This window comes from Numenius arquata, chromosome 11 (assembly GCF_964106895.1).
Source record: "Numenius arquata chromosome 11, bNumArq3.hap1.1, whole genome shotgun sequence".
NCBI classification, from domain to species: Eukaryota; Metazoa; Chordata; class Aves; order Charadriiformes; family Scolopacidae; genus Numenius; species Numenius arquata.
This window is the reverse complement of record NC_133586.1, coordinates 31,844-55,815: the sequence shown is the minus strand read 5'-3', so window position 1 is coordinate 55,815 and position 23,972 is coordinate 31,844. Positions and strand designations below refer to the sequence as shown.

Below are 23,972 nucleotides of genomic sequence, written 5' to 3'. Positions count from 1 at the left end.
GCAAATGACAGGCAGCAGTTGGCTGTGTTGCTCTGTTCAGCTGTCTGAAGTATGGGCTGCATAGACACAGAATTCATGTCAGCCTTTGTATGTTCGGAACGCTGTCCCTCTGTTTTCATACAATATAGATACATTTTCCTAACAATGAAATGATGAGCAAAACTGACTGATGCTCTCAGAAGGGGTCAATGTTGTTTTAGAAAGCTGTATATCAAATGTCTAGCTATGTATACTGCTCTCTGTGCTCTGCTGCATCTTCATATAGAGCCGCTACATTGAAAGAAGGTGTTTCTAGGCTGTCTCTATCAGAGTGCGAGTTACTTTTATGTATTTACTTCTAGGGATTCTTTTTGTATGTGTAGAGGCTGTCTATCTATGACCTGCCATAGCTTTATATAGATACACAGTTATCCTCCCTGACCTTTTCGGTGAGAAGATCTATGAGGGCAAAGGAAACTGTAGAAACACTGATTAGTTTTTATTTCATCTTCAGATTGCATCAGAAAATTCAGAGAGAGAGAGAGATGTGTATGAAGAACTTCTGACTCAAGCTGAGATTCAGGGAAATGTCAATAAAGTGAACAGTAGGTATCATGCTAGCTAAAGTAATAGTCTTAATTAAAAGAGTACTTAAAAAAAATACCAGTGTTCCTCCTTGCTTTCTGTAATGCTACCAAAAGTGAGGGCAGCTCCCCTGCTTTTGTTGGGTTTTTTGGTGGTGGGGGGTTTTGTTTTGTTTTGTGTGTGTGTTTTTTGTTTTTTTTTTTTAACTCATTGTTAGTACAACGTGAATTCATTTCCACTTCTGTTGCCCTGCCTTTAGGGAATGGATTGTCCATGTTGCTGGCCCCCCCACTTTTCATCTTGAGGAGTACATGCTATTTCCAACCCCTTTTTCAAGCCCTACTTTGCAATTGACTTTGGAAGTTCTTCCATTCGGATTACATACCTAACTTGCTATCCATCAGATCTAAGAGTATTTCTTCTGAGCAGTAGGCTGTATAAACCACGGGACTTTCTCATTTAATGTTTCTCTCAAAACTCTGCTTTACTGTTGCTAGCACATGCAGCCATATCGAAGATTGACCTGGCTTTGGAACGAGGGGATGCATTAGCACTGTATGAAGCTTTGGCAACACCAGCCCTGGGACTCCGAGGATTGCTACGAGAAAATTGTGACTGGTATTTCAAGCAGTTTTTGAGTGATAGGCAACAGAAGCAGGAGGTATGGAAAAGTCTAGATTACCCTGATTCATGAGGTTCCCCCCACTTTTTTTTTTTTAAGGAAAAGCTGGGTTATTTTTCTTTTTATTGAGCTACTTGAAGTGAATAAGCTGTTGTCGTTTCACCCTCACGGTTTCTTTTTTTTTTATCTCAGGCTGGCCTTACAGGTCCTCTGCAGAAGGAAGAGTTGCAGTTGGGAGTGGATGCTGCTAATGTTGCAGCACAACAGTATCAGCGAAGTAAGTATCAGCAGAAATTATTCCAGCAAAGTGACCATGGATGTGATCAGAAGGGTGAGACAGCACAATATTGGGTCTATGTGGGGATATGTGAGGTCTCTCTCAAACCAATACAAATGTTCTTTAAGTACTTCATGGCTGCTAAGAACATTAAAGAGAGACGGTTGCCCTGCTTTACTTAGAGAGTCTTTTCTCCAGCTCTTACAATACTGCTGGACATAACAGCATATAATTTGAAGTATTAAGAAATATACAAGTTTTGCATGCACCTTAAACAACTTTTTCTACAATGCTTTTTGTGCATTTTTTTGTGCTATGGATCTGTGAAGGAAGGCTGCATTGCATCATGAGGTGTGAATGTTAGGTCACCTGCTGACCATTGACATGAATCTTACTTGGTTTGAGCTGCAGAACCTTTAGCTGCTTCTAAATATCAGGTAGCAAATAAAATGCAGATCTCGATGGCTGATTGTTTTTTGATTCATGCTTCTCACACCACACAGAGCTCTCTTCTGGAGGAGAATGTTGAGTTCTGGCTATGCAGGAGCAATAAGTTGAATTTGTAACTGGTAGAATGGGGGGAGAGAGTTTAGAATACAAGAGGAAAATAGTGAATGCCTAATAACTAGGATGCAGCCTTACTTGTTCAGCATGGAACTTGGTGTTTGCTTACCTGCTGGCGCTATTTTAAAGTTAGTCAACATGTACCCTGTTACTGCCTTGAGCAGGATAAACGTAGACAGGAAGAAAAAGTTGTTCCTCCTCACCCATCTGAAAATTTGCAATTACGAAGCTTCTTGCTATCAGAAGACTGAAATGGTGAAACAATTGTTGGATAACCAGGGAAAAAGGTGAACTGGTTTTAAACACGAGCTTTATTTCAAGGAAAGCATTATGTATTTTAGTTGTCTGTAGTAATGGAAGACTAACTGGGGAAGTATGGATCAGAAAACTTCACTCATTTCCTGCAGCTAAGGGAATTACCCTTTTTCTTGTTAGGTATCTGATTATTGAGTAGAATAAAAGTGCTCTTATTACTGGGGACTCAGTTGTCTGTCTTCCTCATTCTTTATGCTACCTCTTTGAACTTCTAGGGCTGGCAGCAGTAGCGAAAATTAATTCTGCAATTCGAATGGGTGATGCTGAGAAAACTGTGGCAGAAATGATGAATCCAGAGGCCCAATTACCAGAGGTTTATGCATTTGCTGCAGATCTTTACCAAAGGGAGCTGGCCACCTTGCAGCAACAGAGCCCTGAAGTAAGTACCACGTTCTCTCTTATTTCTGAAAGTTGCTAAGGATTGCTGATGCTACCTTGTCTGTTTTGTTAAATATGTTCTCTGTAACAAACCTGTCCTGAGTCTTCGTAGAACTGCTTTGGTGAACAGGCTGTTCTGATGTGAAGTTTAATCCCTAAATTTTGAGCTCCTTGACTCTGTAAGATCTACTTTAATCTCTTGGTGTTCTAGCTTTGTTAATGGTACTCATCTTTCTGCTTCTATGTCGTAAAGGTTGTCCCTTTGCTTTGTTCTGTGTCTGTTCTGACAACTGCTCTATTCTGTGTTCTGTGGGCAGCAATAGTTTGTAAGGAGCGAGTGGAACTAACTTTTTGTCCTCTCTGTATGCAGGGTAACCTCACCCATCCAGAATTATCTGTTGCTGTAGAGATGCTGTCTTCTGTGGCTCTGATTAATAGGGCTTTGGATTCAGGAGATGTGAACACGGTGTGGAAACAACTGAGCAGTCCTGTCACAGGGCTTACAAACATTGAGGATGAGAACTCTCAGAGGTGGATATTTCAAGGAACCATGTCTGTCCTTGATGTTGCTTCTATTCTGTGACTTTTTGAAAGATTTTTTCCCCTCTTACCCTTTAAGTTCTCTCTACGTTATTTATTGTGGTATTGATTTGATCTCTGTTGGCTCTTGCATATTGTTTTTCTGATTACTGTTTCTTACAGGTCTGATTTCTGTGCCATCTCTCAACACTTTCTCGTGGATTTCACATTAAAACTATGTTGCGTTGCCATTAGGTTGTAGCTAATACTACGCCAGCTCACCCATCTTATTCTTTGCCCTGGACCCTCATTCAGTGGCTTATTGCTTTTGTTGATTATTTTACATTTGGGATGACCATGCTGCATGCAGCCTTTCCTCTTTCTCTTCTTCCCCTTTTTCATATTTGTTCCAGTTTCAACCTCTTCTGCTTTGTGTACAGTTCTCATGCTGTGTTGTGTGTTCCCTGGCCAGATTGTTGCTTTGTGACGTTTTTTGGGTCTTGTTCTTTGACAGGTATATCGATGATTTGATGAAGCTGAAAGCTCAAACGCGTGCAGAAGGAAATGAATTTATCACGTGGAATGATATCCAGTCGTGCGTTGATCGTGTGAACATAGTTGTGCATGAAGAACATGAAAGTAAGTTTTTTCGGCTCGATTCATGCTAGACTGGTTCTAGCACGAGTGCTAAAATCAGGTGCATGTCATTACAAAAAGTTATTGGTTGACTTGTGTCATACATTAGATATGTGGGAAGATCTTATTTGTGAGCAAGACTTGGTGGTCTGTAATATAAAAAGCTTGATAGCGGGACTGTTGATGGAGAGATCAGGCAGTCAGGAGCGTCTGTGGCATTGAAATCAGTATCTCTGAACAGTCTATTAATCCTTCCAACTCAAATGTCAACGCTTTTTGGATAACAAAATGCGTTGTCTGCCATCAGTGTCTAAGATTAGTCTAGAATCTTCTCTAATTTTGCTTCAGTCCTTCAAATGTACTGAAAACTACTATTACTAAAATCTCTGAGTTAATTGTAGCCCGGTCTTGAAGTACTTCAACCTCCTTCCTAATTTGCTGTGTTCAGTAGCAGTTACTTTTCTTGAAGTCTTGTTCCCTCTTTGGCTGCAATCTCTGCCCTGTTCTCCCTTTTAGTCCTCCTTTTGAATGTGCTTTGGCCTTTTTACCTTTGCAGTATTTAGTGGAAGTTCCACAGATTCAGTCCAGGATTCCCCTCTACTCTTTAGTTGTGGGTAATCAGACTTCCATATGCAAGATAAGATACCATGTTGATGTCTCTCGGATGTAATGACCTGTCAGATGCATTTCTACAGTGGATGAGGAGCTTGAATGAACAACAGAGAGATGAGTTTATGTCCAGCTCTTATTCTTAGTCCTTTAACTCCTGGGTGTATTAACAGTACTTCCAAATACAGCTGCTTTGAAGATCAGTAGTGCAAATATTGCATCAAAGAAATAGGCTTTTGCAGTTACTTTGATTCATTGATAAATCAATAGAGATACCCAAAAAAAGTTTATTCTGAAATGCTGTGTGTTCAACAGTAAGACATTTGGTACAGATTTTTCTTTTTTCAAAGACCATTTAATTATCTCATCAGTTTGACACCATTCAAATTCTAAGTTCCATATTTTCCCTAAGTTTGGGACCCAAATATCAAATCAGAGTTGAAATGGAAAGTGCTGATCTTTTAAGAGGTTAATTGCTTGTTTACAGTTAGTTGCAGTAGTTCCATTTAGTTGTTTATAGTTAGTAGGAAATTAGAAGCTTTTATTTTCTGTTCTAACACTCCGTATGACCACTAGTTGTTAAAATCAGTATCTATAACAGCTGAAATGACTGATAACTGACCTTCTGACCAGCTGTTGCCTTTTAATATGAAATATTGGTAAAGTGGAAAAAAAATAATCCCAGATCGGAAAACATGCAAAACCCCATAGAAGTTATAAGCGTATGCAGCAAGCACAAGGAACAAAACTTAAATATTTATGAAAGAAGAAATTCCTGGTGCAAGCTGAGAAATGTGAATGGGTGTTCTTCTATGCTGCTTCTAGTTCTGCTAGAACTTTTTTTCATTTATATTTTTAGTAGTGCTTATGTTAATAAGTGTCTTCTAGCAGTGATAAAAGACCGGGATTGAGCGTAATGATGAAAATTTCAGCAAAACAGAAAAATGGAGTATTTCTCCTTTCTATAAGATGGTATTAGTTGACCTAAAATCCAGAGTGGAGATAGGTGAGTCCTTGAAAATAGCACAATTAAGCAAACTTATTCTTAGGTAGATCCTTATGAGGTTCAGTATCAGGTGGTTTAATTTTCTATTTTTTTTTTTTTTTTTAATTTAATTAAGAGACCATAATTTTTGGTTATGACTAGTACTGAAAACCTGCTGAAAACCATGCAAGTAGCATGGTATTTAACGTCAAGCCATCTTTGTAATATTTGGTTCAAAGCCTTGCATTTTAAGAGGGGAGAGATTTGTCCCAAATGTGGAGGCGGTGATAGTTTACTTGGTACACTGAGACAAACAGGTGTCTTCTGCCACTTTCGTAGCGTAGTTGGCGAGTTGTGTTTCACCTTAAAAAGACTTTATAGAGGGTTAAATTTTAATTTAAGAGCTTGCTATCTTGATTAACTTGTTTCCTGGCTCTCCAAATAGACACTGGGTTTCCTCTTTGGGTCACATGAGCAGGTTTGTCAAAACCACAGACACACGGACTCACTCTGGTGCGTGCACACGCCAAACGCTAGTTTTGTAGTGTCTTTTCTACGTAAGAGGTCACAGTAGAAGTCTAAAAGTTCATGTAGTTCCTAACACCCTGTTTCTTACAACACTCCTTATCCTGTAAAAAAGGGTGCAGAAAATCCTGTAATGAGAAATGAGATAAGCTGTTCTCACAGGGAATTTCCTGATTCTTTGGTCTGCTTCATATATGTCCTTATGTAAGGACACTTTTTATCTCCTGTCTGTGAATAAATTAAATTAGTCTGAGAAGGTACTTAGGGCATATGAGCATATATTTTTCATTTCCACTATCTTTGTACGTAGTTCCAAATTAAAAAATGCTTTCTAGTGAGGAGCTGCATGCAGTGTGTTGCTGTTCCATGGAGTAGTCTTGTCAAGCTCATACTAGCAAACTAATCATAGAGAACTACTTCTTACAGTCTGTGCCCTTTCCTAAGTCAAACGGTTATCATAGCTGCTTTTTGACAGAAACCATGCCATAATTTTAGTGATCCTGGTTCTCGCAGTGTCCTCAACATATATTTCCCCTAATCTCTTCTCCATTCAAATACCACCTCTTCCCTAAGATGTTTTGTTTTTCATATAATGTTTTGTTTTTCATATAATGTTTTGTTTTTCATATAATGTTTTGTTTTGTGATTCTCTTTCCTGCGTAAAAGAAAACATCACAATCTTCGGATATATTACCCAAAGTTGGAAATCCCCACACTGAGCTTCTTACTTTCTTTTGTCTAAACGATTTCTTTTTCTGCACTGATTAAACCGTGATTTGAATTGATCCTTTAACTTTAAGCAGTGAATTGAATCAGGTGACCTCCAGGATCCATCTCAGCCTAAGTTATTTTGTGATTCGCAGAAGATGGTTGCTGTGGGTAGGGCATGTGTGGTGTGGTTCACATTTAGCTAAGGTATTTATTTTTGGTTTTTATTTAGCTCAGTGGTAAAATTTACTGTACTTGAATAGCATCTGCATCTCTGATAGCAACAGCTAATACTACATATGTTTAATAAAATAGTTTTCTAAAATATGAAGTTACTGTACTTTTAAATGGTGTTCCATGCAAATCTTTAGCTTCATGTGGAGACTTCCTCCTAGAGAAGCCAGAACTTTGGAAAACTGTAACCTGTGAACTCAAGCCTTTAGGGCTTTGAGAGTTCTCTTCTAGTAGATCTGAGCTGGATGTTTGAGGACTCAGTTCGGTCCATGCATGTGGTCTCCCTGAGTGATTTATTTTATTTAACTTTATTTTTAATTGCAGTGCCCAGGCATTATGAGTATTTTAAGGTGGAGAAATAGTCCTGATTTCTTTACTAGTAAATAATGTTTTCTGTCAAAATTATTGTAATTCTCAGCTGATACCTGGTTTAGGAAGGACTAACTGCAGTCTTCTTCTGAAGCAATGTTGACGATTATTGTTGACCCAAAATGGAACTTGTTATTTCTCTCCCTGTGCCTGCCTTCCTAGGGATTTTGGCAATTGGTCTTATCAATGAAGCTCTGGATGAAGGCGATGCCAAAAAGACTATTCAAGCCCTACAGATTCCCGCAGCAAAACTAGAGGGTGTAGCCCCAAAGGTAGCACAGCATTACCAGGATACACTACTTCGAGCCAAGAGAGAGAAAGCACAGGTGAGTGCAATTACCTGTACGTCGCAAAAAACCTTTACATCTGTGTAATGGGCTTATTACTAGTCCTGAAAGCCAGGAATCAAAACTGGAAGTGGAGAGCTGGGCATTCTTTGTACCGTCAACTGATTTTACCCGATCAGTTTGGATCATTCTGTACTCGAGAAAGAGAGATAGATATATATATATATATATATATTTTTTTTTTTTTTTTTTTTTTCCAGCCACAACGTATGAATCTTCATGAACTACAGAGATGGGTATAAGGGTATTAACTGCATGAGGTGGCTTGCTACAGCTAATCCCGAGTCCAGAATGAGAGATGTATTTTGTTTGCAGAGAAATATGTCTCATCTGGTTTTGCTAGGAGACCATGTTCATTCTAGGAGTTCTGACCTGAATGCAAGTTTCCTGCAATTTTAAGTTTTGGTTTTTTTAGGGTTCTTTGTTAAATGTAGTCATAGGCATAGTTATATGCCGCAAAAAGAAAGTTTACGAAAGTGGAAAAATCTGTTAACTAATAAAGTAGAAAAAAGAAGTTAAGCAAAATACATAAAATACATAAAAAATACATAGCAAAATATATACTGATGCCTGTTATTCACCTAGTGACACTTTTATTGTTAATGATTTTTTGAGTGGTACTTGCCTTTCATATTAGCGAAGACTCCTGCCTACATGTACATAGTTGCCGCTTTCACTGACTGAATGTGAAGGTGAAGATGGGGAGAGAAAGAGCAAGTCTCATCTTGTGGGTTTAGGAAAGAGGATGAGAGCACACGTGTGTGTACGCAATGGATTTTTGAATAGTGTGGATGGGATACTGTTTTTTTTTTTTTTTTTCTCATCTATTTACAACAAAGTAGCGGACATCTCTGCTCTCAGTGGCTTGAGAATGTTTTGGGGTTTTTTATCTTTTTTTTTTTTTTATGCTGTGGAGCTCATTGATCTCATATAAATGCAGAATTTTCCATAGAGACTAAAATCTAGATTGTGTTGAACACTGATTTTTGTGGGGTTTTTTGTTTGTTTTGTTTTTATTGGGTTTTTTAACTAAAGGTAAATATGCGTGATGGCAATAGCTGAAAACTGTACGCATTTCTGATGAAAATCATTAAGCAACTTCCCCAAAGGCCCTGAAAGGGTTAATGTTCCTCAGGAACCCATTTTGTGCTGAAGCATTTCCTCCCGATGAGTCAGAATGAAATAATGAACTCTTTTTAGTGTGCACTTAAGCTTGTGCCAGGCCTACTGGTAACTTCTTGGTTGGTGTGAAATTACCTTATTTAGGCATATGTTCACTTTGGGGCTTCTCCCAGCAGCATGGCAGTAATTCCAGAAACTGAAAGATCATATTATAAAGTAACGTTATGGGGAAAGTAGCCACTGTCTTAAGTCAGCTGTTACTTCCTTCCTAGTGATTTCTGTACCTTGGGGATGTAGTTCCCCAGGAGGCATTGTTCAGTTGCTGATGGAATGGGGAGCGCTGTGTGATGGGTAGAGAGAGAGAAGAACAATGGACCCTGTGATATGTTGCACTGCTTGTACCTCCCGGAAAGCCTGTGACAGTAAATCTGTAGAAGAGCTCAGGATGGTTTGGGTGGCCTTTGGGCTGAGTTCTGCAGGTAGAGATTACAGCAGAGGAAGCTGTGTCTTTGATCATTCTCCCCTGCTCCCTGGCCACGATTTGGCTGTTGCTGGTACTTGCTTGGGAGTGTCTGGGCGTTCGGATGAAACCTGCCCATGAAAGACATGTTCATCTCTTGGATGAAATCTCATTAAGCATGTCAGCATCAGGCCCGCCAAACAGTGGGAAAAATGGGGGGGACATGTAGGGAAATATGCATTATCTGGCCCCAAAACTCTTGAACACTGTAAATAGTGGTGCATTTGTGCAGTGTGATTATTATTCCATACCAGGAGTGAGTGTTTCCTGTGTTCTGTTTGTACTGAGCTGTCAGAGGGGTGGCAGTTGCGTCTCGGCGTTTCTCTTAGTGGTTACCTACAGGAAGCAGCAGTGGGTGGGGAGGAGCTGTGCTTGGCAACTGCTGGATCATTGTTCTTTATGTATATTTTGGGACTTGCTGAGCCCTTGTCTCTTTCCTCTTCTCAAATTTCTGCATCCAACATCAGTTGATTGGATTTCTTCAAATCCCAGCCAAAATACAGGGTGCTGTGTGGTAACTGCTCCTTGGCGAGCAATCCATTAAAACAAAGACTTGGAGCCGGGTGTTGGCTTTATGTGTGTACACCTAGCCACAATATGTACAATGCTTCTTGGTTTGCTGGTTTGTACAGGCTTGTGAACTTTTGTAGAGAGGGACAGGAGCAGCCTGACATGGCACTAAGTTACCCGGGAGTTCTTAGCTGCTGCACACAGGTGCATTGGCAGCTGCTTATTCCAAGAACTCTTGTCTCTGCGTTCTGTCAAAAGACTAACTCGTGTTCCTGGAAAGTTCCTCTGGTGTCCTGTTAGCAAGTACGGCTTTAGGACTAACTGGTACAGAGTCCTTGGCCTTGTGTTCTCTTGGCTTATCGGACTGATTCCCATTGACAGTTTCTTCTTCGTTCTGTTTCGTGAAAAGAGTTTTTGACTGGGAGGAGGTACTGAGTCTGGCAATGCCATAGTAGTCTCTGCTAGCCACAGACGCACATCATGTCCTTGGGTTGGAGTCATTAGAAAGACTGAAATGTCTCTTACTCCTTCTGATAGGGAAAAGTACTGTATTGACTATTGTTGAGTTCAGGTTATTTTACTTTGCAAAAATAGTCATACTTTTCTCCTCACACTGTGTATATTTTTCTCATTGTATTCTCTTCAGGACACACAGGATGAAACAGCTGTACTTTGGTTAGATGAAATTCAGGATGGGATTCATAGGGCTAACAAGGACACAGAGGAGTCTGACAGATGTGAGTATTGTTGCACAATTTTGCAATTAATCCCCATTATCAATCAGACGCTGGTTACTTAAGGATAGATTGGGAGCTAGAAATGTCATGTAAATGTGTCAAAGGAAATCAAGTGCACTTACGTGCTTATGGTGTAGTAATTTTTCTTTGAAGATTGAATGGGAGATTCTTCAAATACTAAATTTCTTATCTTTTGGGGGCATTTGCCATTTTTCCAGTTTTGCATGTGACCATGTTATCTCATTGGGCAAATCTATCAACGTGTTTGTCATTTGCAACTACTTGTGTGTGTCGGTGGGTGGATAGTTAGGTATGAGAATCTTCATGTGCATGATTTAAGTGGTGTTTTCTGGTGTGCATTACCTGTTTGTGTGGCATACTGCTGTTTTGTCTCAGTTCTACTAAGTAATTCTAGACTACCTTGCATCTTTTTCAAATACAGACAATAATACACATCGGTGACATCCACCTTTGCTCCTTAGCGCAGCTTGCAGGTGGACTGTCCCACCCATCATTACATCCTGGTCTTTATAATGATGTCATCTGTCTCCAGAAATAATGACGTAATTGCTACTCTTTGCTTAACCTGTTCTCGTTTTTGGAGTGGGGTTTTTTTTGGTGCCTGACAGAAGCGTTCTCTTTAACAAAACATGAAGTTTTTTAAAGCCTCCTGGTATATTCTGATGGTCTGTTCTCTGCGTATGCTGTTTGTTTGCTGGGTACCGCATGCTTCAGAGAGCTTGTTTTTATACATCTTTAAAATACGATATTCTTATATTTGCATTTATTCTAAGTCTCTTAATTTTCTGTTACATTCAACATTTGCACCTGCCTGCTTGTTTTGCTTGTCTTGTACAGTATTAGTAAACTGATTGTTTTCTCTCTTTATAGTTAACTTGTTATTTTGCTTGATTCTCTTTCTTCATCTCTGGTGTGCTGATAAAATGTCTTACTTTCCACTTCCACAACTTCCACAACTAACATTTGATGTTAGGCTGATACTTCAAGTATCAAGCAAAGATGCACAATCAGTCCCTTCTGATTTTGCTTTGAATAGGCAACCGTACTAAAAACTGAAAAGTTTAATCTGAGTCTGGAATCTCTCCGGTGCCTTCTGAAACAGGTTGTCCAAAGACACTGTGGAATCTCTGTCCTTGGAGATTTTCCACACTCAGTCAGACAAGGCCCTGAAGTTACCCTGGCTTTGAGGATGGAGCTGGACTAGGTTGCCCTGCAGCATGAGTTCTTCATGAGTGTGTCAGATGTGTAGAGTATCTGGCACAGTTGATTCCTCTTGTCCTTGCTCTGTTGGTGCAGATATAAGCTTGCTTTTGTATTTGTGCATTGTCCATTAGTATTCTTTATTTGTAAATGTTTTAGAAGAGAGAAAAATCAACTGGCTCACAAGAAGCTTTCTAAGACAAGATAGAATGAGTTTGTACAACTCCACAGCCTTAGTTAAGTTGTTTTTAGTGGTATTGCTTGGTCAGTGAATTCTCCTGCCAGCTGCCTTAAAAACGAAAAAAAAGGCAGGTGGAGTAGGGCAGAGCTTTACCTGTTCGTTCTACTGTTTGTTACCAGCAGTACCAGTGCAATTTTTTCACCGTTTTCCCACCAAGGAACATTAGGTCAAAAGCAGGATTAAAGTATGTGCCCTTAGGCTGAACAAGATCTGCAGGTACCCTTATCTACCCCTATATGAGCAGACGTTTTTGCAGTCTTACCTGGCACTGGAAATCACGTCTGCTGTGTCAGTGCGATTCCTGTGCTCTTGTGAATGTGTCTGTATTTGAGTTGCAGTTCTGGAGTAGCTCTGGAATGACGCGTTGTTATTTTTCTCTTCCTCTGCCACCTGTCTTTCCACAAATGGGTTTTTGACTTGTTTACAAACTGCTCCATACTTTCTTCACTAGGGATGGACGGATGGTGCTAGTTGTTGAAAAGGCCCCCTTTGAGTTCTGACTGGCTCTGCCAGAAGAAACTGCCTTAACTAAAAACGGATGTCGGAGTAGACGTAAAATGTGTTGTTGAGAAATACTGATGGTAAATCAGCACTATATTGAGACTCGGAGCACGCGAATTATGTGCTATGGTTGGATACTTTGTAGTGGAGAGGCCTCTGTACTGCAAGCTGTCTGATTGGTTTTGTTTATATTTTGTATATATACTCTTAAATATTTGTGTATACACACACAGTCTGACTGTTAAGTGTGTGTGCATGTTACCTTCTCCGTTCTTTTGTTCTGTGTTTGCTGTGAGTCACTGAGCCCCTGAATGCCAAGATAACCTGCTTCCTGGTGTTATCAAAGTCTCCTTAGGAATTCTGGCCATTAACGAAGCAGTAGACCACGGTGACGTTAGCCAGACCTTGAGTGCCCTGCGTTCGCCAGATGTTGGGCTATACGGAGTCACTCCAGAATGTGCTGAGACGTACCAGCGAGAGCTGTCAGAAGTCAAGAGAAGGAAAACGGCAGCAGGTGAACCTCAAGTAGCTAACTGTTAGTGAAGTAAATTCAAGATTATTGCATGTGGAATTGGAACCAGAGGTAAAAAAGCCTCTAGGGAGAAGTCTTCTGTTACAGGTGGCAATTGTGGATGCTTTGTGAGCAAAGGTTTAAAAGAGGAAAAAATTGAATAGTAGAAAGTTCTCCACTTGTAGAATGTGTTATGTTTACGTATCTCTTGTATGAGGTCATTAGGGTCTTGGAAACATTCCTTCCCTTGCTCGGAGGAAGGAGCATCTGTGTATGTGGATTTCCTAGTCGTAAAAGTTGTATGTGGGAAAGATGAGGCACTTGTCTGTTGTTGAGACTTACACTGCAGTTTCTGCTCTTAGGGGGCAATGGCAGCGAATGGGTGAAACACTGGGTGAGAGGAGGCTATCATTATTATCATAATCTGCGGACCAAGGAGGGAGGATGGGATGAACCAGTGGAATTTGTGCAAAATGACACACAGCTGTCACGGGAGGAGATACAGGTAAGGCAGATAACACATGGTCTTTCTCTGAAAAGTTGACATTCCTACCATTCCCATCTTTAATGTAGCTCTAAGAGGGAACACTTCAACACCATAGTCATGTTAACAAGCTCTGTAATTCATTTGTTTCACTGGGCATAATCAGATTGTGTATGTCAGAACTCCTTGTCCTATTTCAGAAAAATTTGTCATGTCAGTAAAAAGGTACAGGACTGTGGCGTTGCTTTTTATTGAAAGGCAACTTGGAAGTTTCTCATAAGCACAATACAGAAATCTGATGTATAACACCCCATTTCTTGTATCTCTGTTCTCTTTTTCTGGCTCTTCTTCCTACCGTAATGTTAATTCAGAGCACCATATCTGGAGTCACTGCGGCATACAACCGAGAGCAGTTGTGGCTGGCCAACGAGAACCTGATTACAAAACTTCAGGCTTGCTGTCGAGGATATCTTGTTCGACAGGAATTCAACTCAAGAATGAATTTTTTGAAGAAACAAGTACCAGCAATCACTTGCATTCAGGTAATGATATCCTTTAATTATGTTTGGAACTTATACTCTGCAGTTGTTTTCTCTGCAAGCTTATTGACAGTTCTTGTTCAATTCAAAGTTCCAGTACACCATTGTCTTCACCTCATTTTGCGATTTGCAATCTGAAGGCATTTGCCTCTCCCAAAGAGTTTTGGCATTTTATTTACTTTTCCATGTCATATATAATCAATAAAGTCCTCTCAGGCAGAATTGGAGAGAGAAAAAACTTATTTGAGGAAGCTTTACCTATCATTTTGTTATCAGATTCAGTGTTTTGGGAATAGGGCAATATGAGGTGTGTTGTGTATCTTTATGGCGATAATAACATGCGATGACTTTCTACTGCGATTCACGAATTGAAGAGAAACATCATGGTTTTCAGTATTCCTGAGTAAGATGATAATTCTTTTCAAATTTGTCCAGGGAATTTGAGGAGTGAGGATCCAAAAGAGATGGTGGGATAATTCAGCATGAGGATGGGCTCATTTACAGGAGGACAATGAAAAAAGCTCTCTGGTGTTGTAACCGAAATGTGTCCAAATGAAATAGATGCATTGCATCCTATTACCACTTCATTATTTGAGCAGTATATGTGTGTTTGTTTCTCCCTAAGTAGCACGTGCACTCTGTGTGTATATTTGAAAAAAAAAAACAACCCACAACGCAACAAAACCCCCCAAACCACTCCCGGCTCCTTAAAATAACTCTCCCTTTAACTGTAATCCAGCCTCTTGCCTAGCTTCCAAGTTCCAATTATAATACCAAGTAGTATTCCTAGCTTCTGTTGCCAAATTCTGTTCCAAGTAGCAGTGAGTCTGCTCTGAAGGCTTATAAAGTTCCATCGCTGTTCCGTCAGCAGCAACGTCTAATGCATGATTTTTATGTAGAACAGTTTCCGTCAACTTGACTGTTTAGCTCTATCCTTGATCTCACTGTACTTCAGAAGGCCCAGGCTTTTCACGGGGTGATTTCAAGTCTCTCGTGATTACAGTTGTTGAAATAGTTAATGCTTCACGCTGTCTATCTCTTGATAAGATAAGCATGTCTTCCTCACGTCTTACTTAGCTAAGTCTTAACTAAGCTTAGGAAGTCTGAAACTGAGGAGCAGAAGGAAGCTCAGATTTGTAATTACTTCTCTTTAATTAGAAAGTAAAGTCAGTGCACCTGTTCTGTTTTCAGTCCCAGTGGCGCGGCTACAAGCAGAGGAAGGCATATCAAATCCGTTTGGATTACCTGCGAGCACAAAAGGACCAAGTAGTGAAGGTAGTGAAGGCTCTCCGCGGCATTTTTGGTAAACCTTTTGGATACTGAACTTTGTAGGAAAGGTTTTTATCTGAGTGTTTTGGTTACCCTTCTATAGATTCAATCAATGACCAGGATGTATCAAGCCAGAAAACGTTACAGGGATCGTCTGCAGTATTTCAAGAACCACGTAAGAGGCTATCTTATTAAATGAATTCAGTACCTGACTTTTGTACTCTTTCCAGAATGAGGTCATGTCCTTTTTTTTTTTTTTTTTTTTTAAAACCATAGATAAATGATGTTATAAAAATTCAAGCCTTTATCCGAGCAAACAAAGCACGAGAAGACTACAAAACCCTCAGTAAGTATTTCCAAGAGGATAAAATGTGCCTTGAATCTCTATATGTAAGGGGTGTTGCTGGTGTGATCTATAACATCAAGTCAGTTTTGAAGAGCAATTGGGATGGTGGTGGTAGGGCAGCGTGGAGAGTAGGTAGTTCTTGAGGCTGAAGGAAAACTAGATTCCACCTGTTGCTTTTGCTGCTGAAAAATGGAACTGTAGCGTTGCAGTTAAATTTGGCGGTGTGGACTACCCTAGGCTGATACTGACTTCATTCTTTACTGCTTGCTTCTCTCATGATTTACTCAAAACAAGGAATGCAAAATGTCAGAAGGTGTTTAGACATGGTGGTGCTAATTTTATTCTGACTGCTCCTTGATCTGGTGTTTAAACGTAGGTAAGGCATATATTTACTCTGTTTCCTGTCCCTTGATGTTTTCTTGCCTATTTTTAGTTAATGCTGAAAACCCACCTATGGCTGTGGTTCGGAAATTTGTCCACTTGCTCGATCAGAGTGACCAAGATTTTCAGGAGGAGCTTGAGCTAATGAAACTGCGTGAAGAAGTTGTAACCTTGATCCGATCCAATCAGCAACTGGAAAATGACCTCAATCTCATGGACATCAAAATTGGGCTCCTTGTGAAAAACAAAATTACATTGCAGGTAGGAAATATGCTGATTGGACTGATGGAGGCCAGCTACAGATTGAACTGAGCCCAGCGGTTGTTAGCATGGAGAGCTCCAGGCCTCAGATGTCAGTTGCTCAGGCCCAGCGAAAAATGTTGCTTCAGACTTGCAGACTTGGAGATTTTGCTTCCAGTACATTCTTACTCCATTCCACTAATTTAGTATGTATCCCTAGAGAGAAAATGTAGGAAGAGAAGAAACGAGACCTGAAACTAAGACAGACAAACACCAGACTATCTTGATGTAATGAATGCAACAGATTGCATGTTCGAAGGCTTCGACAACTCTGTTTTGTTGCTTCTTTGTGGTTAAACGAGTGAATGCCACAAGCTTGCAGCGAGGCGGGTGATTTTGGAGGCAGGAGACATGCTTGTGCCACTTGGTGTTTGTTGTTTAAAGGAGGTTCCCTCTATCACTTGGCTGACGTGATTAATTTCACAAGAAAAGCTCTTGCTGATACAGCATTGCCTTTTCTTCAAGCTGAAGTTCTGGTTAGCTTTTTGTTCGGTCCAGGATGGCATGACACTGGGCTCCTCCCAGTGTAAAATCTCAATTGGTGTAGTGAAATTAATCTCAGAAGGAGGCTGCAGTGTTTGGGCTATTGCCAACAGCGAAAAATGCCATTGCTGTTGGAGTATGTAGAGGTAGCGAGCTAGCTGAGTGTGAAACAGGATTTTTAGGTTTTAAGCCCAGTTTAAAAAAGAAAACATTTTCAGGGATCTCCAGGATGCTACCAGCTCTGACAGTAATTGCTGCCAAGAGTGACTAATCCTTCTGGGGTTTTGGATAAATTCAGGAAGTCAGGGACAAAGCAGAACATGTACTTCCAGTCAGAGAAATTGCTGCCATAGCGATTAATGCTTCACTTTAATAGCCGCAGGCATACTTTGACCCTGCCTTTCCACGTGCAAGAAAAGCGTGCAGTCAGTTGCAACTGTTTTCCAATATTGCCTGTTACAAAATACGTAGTGGAATCTGTCCCTGTTCTTTCTTTCCAGGATGTTGTTTCTCATAGCAAAAAACTTACCAAGAAGAACAAGGAACAGCTTTCTGACATGATGATGCTGAACAAACAAAGGGGAGGCTTGAAAGCTTTGAGCAAAGAGAAGAGAGAAAAGCTGGAAGCCTATCAGCATCTGTTCTACTTACTTCAGGTCGGCTGCTTCTAACGCTGCTCAGTAATCTCTTGTCACAGAGGCTTCTGTGTCTTGGCACGGTCTTTGCTTATGCACTGTAGTTTTGAGCCACCTTAGTTCTTAGAGACACCGGCCTGTGTGGACATGCACACTAAGTATTTTTTCTTGTTGTTGTAGACTAACCCAACCTACTTGGCCAAGCTGATTTTTCAGATGCCTCAAAACAAATCCACAAAGTTCATGGATTCTGTCATCTTCACGCTGTATAACTATGCATCCAATCAAAGGGAGGAGTACCTGTTGTTGCGGCTTTTCCAAACAGCATTGCAGGAAGAGATCAAGTACGTGGCAGCACATTTTTGCTGTTGAATTCCAGTTCTGGCAATTTCTTGAATTGAGGCAGTTTTCACGTGTTAAGTCTCATGCTAACATGCAGCAAATGTTACTTGTCCCTTCATTGTCCTCTTCCCATTTCACATCCGTTCTTAACGTAGTCTATAAAGGAAGAGTCGAGACTGTCCATTGAGAATGAGGGCTTTTCGTTTCAGTCAAGATTTCACTGCTCAGTGTGCCAGCTGCTTTTAATCTGATGCAAAGTTGTCCAAAATTCAGTCTCAATTCTCCAGTGCCTGGTTATAAGCACCTCCAACAAACTGCCAACTCTGGCTTTACAAGCCAGGGAGGGAGCTAACACTGGACTCTGTGGATTTCCAAAAGCTGTTGAGGAGGCTGTAGCCGAGAGGCTTTATTGTTTGGCATTTCTGTTTACTGTCAGCGTTGGCTGTCCTCAGGCATGTTTTGTTTGGCCTCAGGAGCCCGGTGTTACATGACTTCAATTCTTTCAAATGTAGAGCTGCACAACTTGCTGTGAAGAATATACAATAAAATTTTTGAGGAACTACTCTTTAAGCATTCTTTGGAATGTTTTTTAAGCATGAAGGTGGTACATGCCCTGAAATAATAACTTCTAAAAGAGATCTTCTCCCCCTCCTTAAACTCATGCTTGGAATAGTAGTCCAGGGAATTATGGCTGCTACATTCTCCACTGCTGTTCTTCTCATAGCAGTATACTAGGAGTGGCTTTTGTTGTCGATTGCTTGTTTTCTTATTTTAAATACTGGAAGAAACCTACTGTTCTTTTCTTTTTTTTTCTCTACATAAGATGTGCTCTGTTTCCTTTGTATTTTTGAACTGTGCTCTCAAATGGAATGTACAGTTGGATTTGCATTAATTGTCATTAAGATGACTACTGGCAAGTTGCATTGGAATTACTAAACAGAGGTCCTAAGTTTCTTGCCTCATCTGTCTTGAGAAATGTTCCAGCATTATTGTTATACAGTGTCATAGTTTATTGCTGTATCGAGATTTTAGTACAAATCCATTATGTGTTTCATGACAGTGATGCTCTTTAGCAGTGTGATTTAAGCTGAGGAATTTACTTAAAGGTGACAGAATTGTGCGTACCTCATCATATATATTTTTTCTTCTTTAGATCAAAAGTAGACCAAATACATGAAATTGTGACTGGGAATCCTACTGTTATTAAAATGGTGGTTAGTTTCAACCGTGGTGCCCGTGGTCAGAATGCCCTGAGGCAGATCCTGGCACCGGTTGTGAAGGAAATCATCGATGACAAATCACTCAATATCAAAACTGATCCAGTGGATATTTACAAGTCTTGGGTTAACCAGATGGAGTCTCAAACTGGTGAGGCCAGGTATGGGAACTGCTACTACTGTGTTTTTCAAAACATTGCTCGGCTGCTTTGCACTGCTCTGTTACTCTTTCCAAACCATCCTTGGCTTCACTGCATGCATCTGTCCAACTGATACCAGCTTTTCTGTCTCCTCAAGATGGCTTTCATGTGAGAGTTCTAAAGATCATATTCTGGCGATGGTGCTGAGGGTATTGAAAGTGAATCTCATTAGGAGATGGAAGAAGGAATGCTCTTTGGTGTTTGCCTATGTTGGCTTGATAATTAGCTATGAGATGCCCTCTAACCTAAAAGAAACCACGTTAAAAAAAGTATTTGGGAATCAATTCTGTGTTAGTCTCTGTTTATGTCATTTATAGCCTGTGCAAACTTAGGCACTATTTGCAAGCCAACTGTGGCTTAACCCCAGTTGGCAGCTGGAACCACACGCTTGCTCACCACCCCTTTCCCAGAAGGATGGGAAGAAGAGGGAGAACAGGAGGGGAAGGGGAAGAGGAAACAAAACTTGTGGGTTGAGATAAAGACAATGTAATAGAACAATAAGGGAAAAGGAAAATAACAATATAAGGACATAAGTCACTGCCCGGTGAATTGGCACCCTCCTGAGTAGTGATCCTGGATCCCCCGCCACCAGCCAACCCCTGTTTATATACTGAGCATGACATCTGTGGTATGGAATATTCCATTGGCCATTCCCTTGTTCTGCCTGTACTCTTCAGCTTCTAGGGAAGCTGAAAAGAGACCTTGAAAAACATAAACATTGCCTAGCAACAACTCAAACAATATGTGTAGTTGACATTCCTTTCACAGCAGTCACTAGAAAGAGAATTAACTCCTTCCTGGCTGAAACCAGGACACCAACAAAACCTATTTTGCTGGAGGAGAAGCACGACATTGCAGTTCTTCTAGTCCTAGCATCTTTATAACTAATATCAGCCACTGATGACAGCTGGATTGTGCTAGATGCTTTTGTGTCATTCTGGTTTCTTTTTCTTCCAGTGCATGTGATATGCTAGAACTTGAGGTTTCTATTGTGGTGTTTGGTTTTTTTTTTTAACATACCTCAAAAAAAAAAAGAAAAAGAAAAAAGCCATACTAGATGAGCGAGTTTCCATATTCAGAGCAATCTGCAGTCACGTATCTTGCCTTACACCTGCTTCAGAATTCTGGAAGTGTTAAAAATGCAGGCAAAGATGTGTGTTCAAGTCGCTTTCTTTACATGAGACTTAGGAGACGCTTTTACGAGTTACCTGCTTCATCTGTCTTCGCTGGAATACTACGCAGTAATTTCAGCTGTTTGAGAAAATGTAACTACTTGTTTGACACTGCTTCCCACCAATAGCATGTGATACCGATTTTATGGATACTGTTCTAGCTTCTGGGTTGTGTCTAAGCTTTTATCATCCTAATGTTCAAATGCCTAGCTTGCTTGTTCACTAATTACTTTGCAACTCAAAGTACCGCTACATGTCACAGGTGGCACTTTTTTACTTAGTGTGCATGTGTGCGTGCTGTAAAAAAGATAAGTTTTGAATTAGCTGGGCCTTTTCTCACAGCGGCCATCACAAGGGAGAGTAGAAGTAGTAAAAGCAAGAAGCCTTCAGCTCTTCCCGTGCCCAAAAGGTTAGCTGAAGGCAGTGCACAGCTTTTGGTAGCCAAGTAAATAGAAGCTTGTTTCCATGTCGAGCTAGAAACTCTTGGAAATATGCTAGCCTGAGTAATACTCACCTTCACATGTTTGACTTTTTCAAATAGCAAACTGCCGTACGATGTTACACCTGAACAAGCTCTAAATCATGAAGAGGTGAGGATGCGCCTGGATGCCTCAATCAGAAACATGAGGACAGTGACAGACAAGTTCCTGTCGGCCATTGTTAGTTCAGTGGACAAAATCCCGTGAGTCTGGTGTACCACAGTGTTGCCCCTGAGAAGTTGGTGGTGGCTTCATGCTTGCAGCAGCCTTATTTGCCCTTTTCTTTCTCTCGAAGTTACGGAATGCGTTTCATTGCCAAGGTATTAAAAGACTCCCTGCATGAGAAGTTTCCCGATGCTGGTGAGGATGAGCTTCTGAAGGTGAGGATCGGAACATCTTTGTGAATAATTGTTGGCCAAATTGACTGTGGCAAGCGCATCTCATTCTTCTCCTTTGTTGGATGTGGAGAGGAACCTATATAAAGCTTTTTCTCTCCGTACATGTAAATAAATGTGTTTCACATGGGGCTTTTAATTGTTAGCTTCATATACATCACTTGAGATGTAATACATTGTTCAGGAGGAGGTACTCTGTTGCTTCTGCTATGCTTCTTAATATCTTGGGCATTTGGTCCTTCAGGTTTCTTGACTTGGGGTACCCTTGCTCCTAGAAAGTAAACCTTGGTTTTGCTGGTGTGGTCACAGATAGCTGCTCCTTTCCTAAAGAGACAATGTCAAGTTAAAAAGCCTGTATGCAGAATTCTGATATTCCTGGTTCCTGTATCTGTAACACTTTAGGATGTTTTCACAGCGACATGTAGAGAGTCACTTGCCACGATGGCCACTCAGTTTTGTATTTTGCATTTCAGTACCTTCAAAGAACTAAAGGGGTCCTAATAATAGGCACTCTCAGATGAGTATAGCTTTGGGGTTTTCATTGAAATTTCCATGGTTTTATGGCTTTTGATAATTGTGAAGGCCTTTAGGTCCATGAATGCTTTGCTTGTTAATAAAACAAAGTTTGGATCTTAGAATACCTGACAACGTCTCTTTAAACTTCTCTGCCTCTGCTTCATTACAAAATAATTACCAATCTGAATGCTGTTTTCTTCTCTCTTCTAGTTCTGTGCTTTCCCATTCTGAGACATCGATTCTTTCTATGCAGGTGAATTAATTTATTCCATCTGTAAACTTAGGTGGAAAACTGCGGTTGTCATTAATCCTCGTGGAAACAATGTAACTGTCCACATGAAAGTCAAAACTGCAGTTGCTTGCAATGGCTTCTCAGATTTTTTTTTTTAGCAACCAGAGCTACCCATATAATATACTGTTCTTCTCCTGCCCCTCAAATTTGGAAGTTATTAATACAGTTTCTTTCACAGATGTGTTTTCCTATTACTTGTAGTAAACAGCTTTGACTGTTGTCATCCCACGACATGATCTGTGAGAGTACACCAGGGGCTTGCATGAAACACTTGTTCAAAACATGACCTCGCTGATAGCAGTTTGTAATTTCTGGGGCTGCTCAGCAATGGCTGGATTTTTTCTCTCTGTTTCCAGCTGTTTGCTCAGACCCCAATCTCTCCATGCATTTAAGTCATGTGGCAAGCAGGCGAAGCCTAGATTCAGTGACCTGGCCCTCTGCAAATTTCTGTGGACCGACAGAAAGTACTAGAGCATGCAGCGTGAGGACTGTCGCTTTACATCAGCATGTTGGGTTAATTCCGTTTCATTGCTGGAATTACATTTGGCAAAATATCAAATACAGGTTAGAAGTGTATTTGTGAGCATCTGGATAATGTGACATCTTTATTTTCGGTTCCTTGACGTTTATTGCTGCTCACGTTTGACTAGGTAGATTGGATTTGGGAGTGTCAAATGCCATTCATCTTCTGTACTTCTGATTAAATCATTTCTCAGTTACTCTTGCTAACTTGTAACTGGATTCTGTGCCTGAAAATGTTGCTGGCTCACCGAAGACTTATTCTGAAAGAGAAAAGGGCTTTGGAGAAGGAATGGAAAGTAGTTTCCTCAGTTTAGCTTCTTGGTGTGCCGTGCTTCCTCACTGGTTTTGCTTTGTTGGAGGTGGCAGACGATTCTGCATGCTTCTCTAAGAATTAGCACTTGTTCCATATTGAAACTGCATTACTGGGTTCCTCTATAGCATGCTCGTTCTGCCCTCCATTAGACTAACTCGGTTGTGTTTAATTCTCCTTATAGATTGTCCGTACCATACTCCGTATGAGTAGTCGGTTGGTAACTTGTAGTATCTCCTGTCTGCACATTTTCAAGTTAAAGTTTTAAATCTTTATGCATAGAAATATGCTGCTGTTTTGTCCTGTGACTAGTAGTGCTCAGTCTTCCCTCTTTGTGTTGACCATCCTGTGGCATCTTAATGATTCTTTTTCTTTATTTTTTTAACACTGTAGATAGTATGTGCTTGTATACAGCAGCACCTTTATCTTGGAAGGGGCCTCTGGCTTACAAGACAATAATTTATCAAAGCACAGTCAGAGTAGTTTCAATAAAATTCAGTTGGGCCCTATACCATTGTTTCTTAATGCATTTCTTCTCTCCTAAACTTCTTCCAGATTGTTGGCAACTTACTCTATTATCGCTACATGAATCCAGCCATTGTCGCACCAGATGCATTTGACATCATTGATCTTTCAGCTGGAGGTCAACTGACCACGGATCAACGCAGAAACCTTGGCTCCATTGCAAAGATGCTGCAGCATGCTGCATCCAATAAGATGTTCATGGGAGACAATGCACACCTAAGCATCATTAATGAATACCTATCACAGTCATACCAGAAATTCAGGTAGAAGACTGTAGCTAATGAAGTTGGGAAGTTTGGCAGAGGGTAATGTTGCAAGTAAAAAGGGATAATAATAGATTTTAAATATGATAAATTCTAGCTCTGTCAAATATGCTGTTTAAAGTAAGAAATTGCAGTCTAGACTGCTATAAACATCAGTGACAATGGCAGATAAAATATGTACCTGGAATTTATGAACAATATTGTACTTCAATGAGTTTGGCAAGTCAAGTATTTTGACTTAGGAGTTTCTGGAATAAATGTTACTTCTGCACGGGTTTGTTGTGATA

The 23,972-nt window shown here is 40.4% G+C and overlaps 1 protein-coding gene across 1 annotated transcript in view; it reads left to right on the top strand.

Annotated features, from left to right (window-relative positions):
- Nucleotides 1–23,972, top strand: part of IQGAP1 (IQ motif containing GTPase activating protein 1) — a 70,514-nt gene that overhangs the window by 33,612 nt on the left and 12,930 nt on the right. Inside the window, exons 9-29 of the mRNA XM_074156245.1 lie at nt 494–584; nt 1,062–1,225; nt 1,379–1,463; nt 2,558–2,721; nt 3,091–3,251; nt 3,754–3,878; nt 7,468–7,631; nt 10,451–10,541; nt 12,851–13,018; nt 13,378–13,520; nt 13,871–14,041; nt 15,230–15,313; nt 15,411–15,482; nt 15,584–15,653; nt 16,087–16,295; nt 17,318–17,473; nt 17,633–17,796; nt 18,948–19,172; nt 20,925–21,065; nt 21,158–21,242; nt 23,453–23,685. Coding sequence (XP_074012346.1) covers nt 494–584; nt 1,062–1,225; nt 1,379–1,463; nt 2,558–2,721; nt 3,091–3,251; nt 3,754–3,878; nt 7,468–7,631; nt 10,451–10,541; nt 12,851–13,018; nt 13,378–13,520; nt 13,871–14,041; nt 15,230–15,313; nt 15,411–15,482; nt 15,584–15,653; nt 16,087–16,295; nt 17,318–17,473; nt 17,633–17,796; nt 18,948–19,172; nt 20,925–21,065; nt 21,158–21,242; nt 23,453–23,685 — 2,966 coding nt within the window. The remainder of the gene's footprint in view (nt 1–493; nt 585–1,061; nt 1,226–1,378; nt 1,464–2,557; nt 2,722–3,090; nt 3,252–3,753; nt 3,879–7,467; nt 7,632–10,450; nt 10,542–12,850; nt 13,019–13,377; nt 13,521–13,870; nt 14,042–15,229; nt 15,314–15,410; nt 15,483–15,583; nt 15,654–16,086; nt 16,296–17,317; nt 17,474–17,632; nt 17,797–18,947; nt 19,173–20,924; nt 21,066–21,157; nt 21,243–23,452; nt 23,686–23,972) is intronic.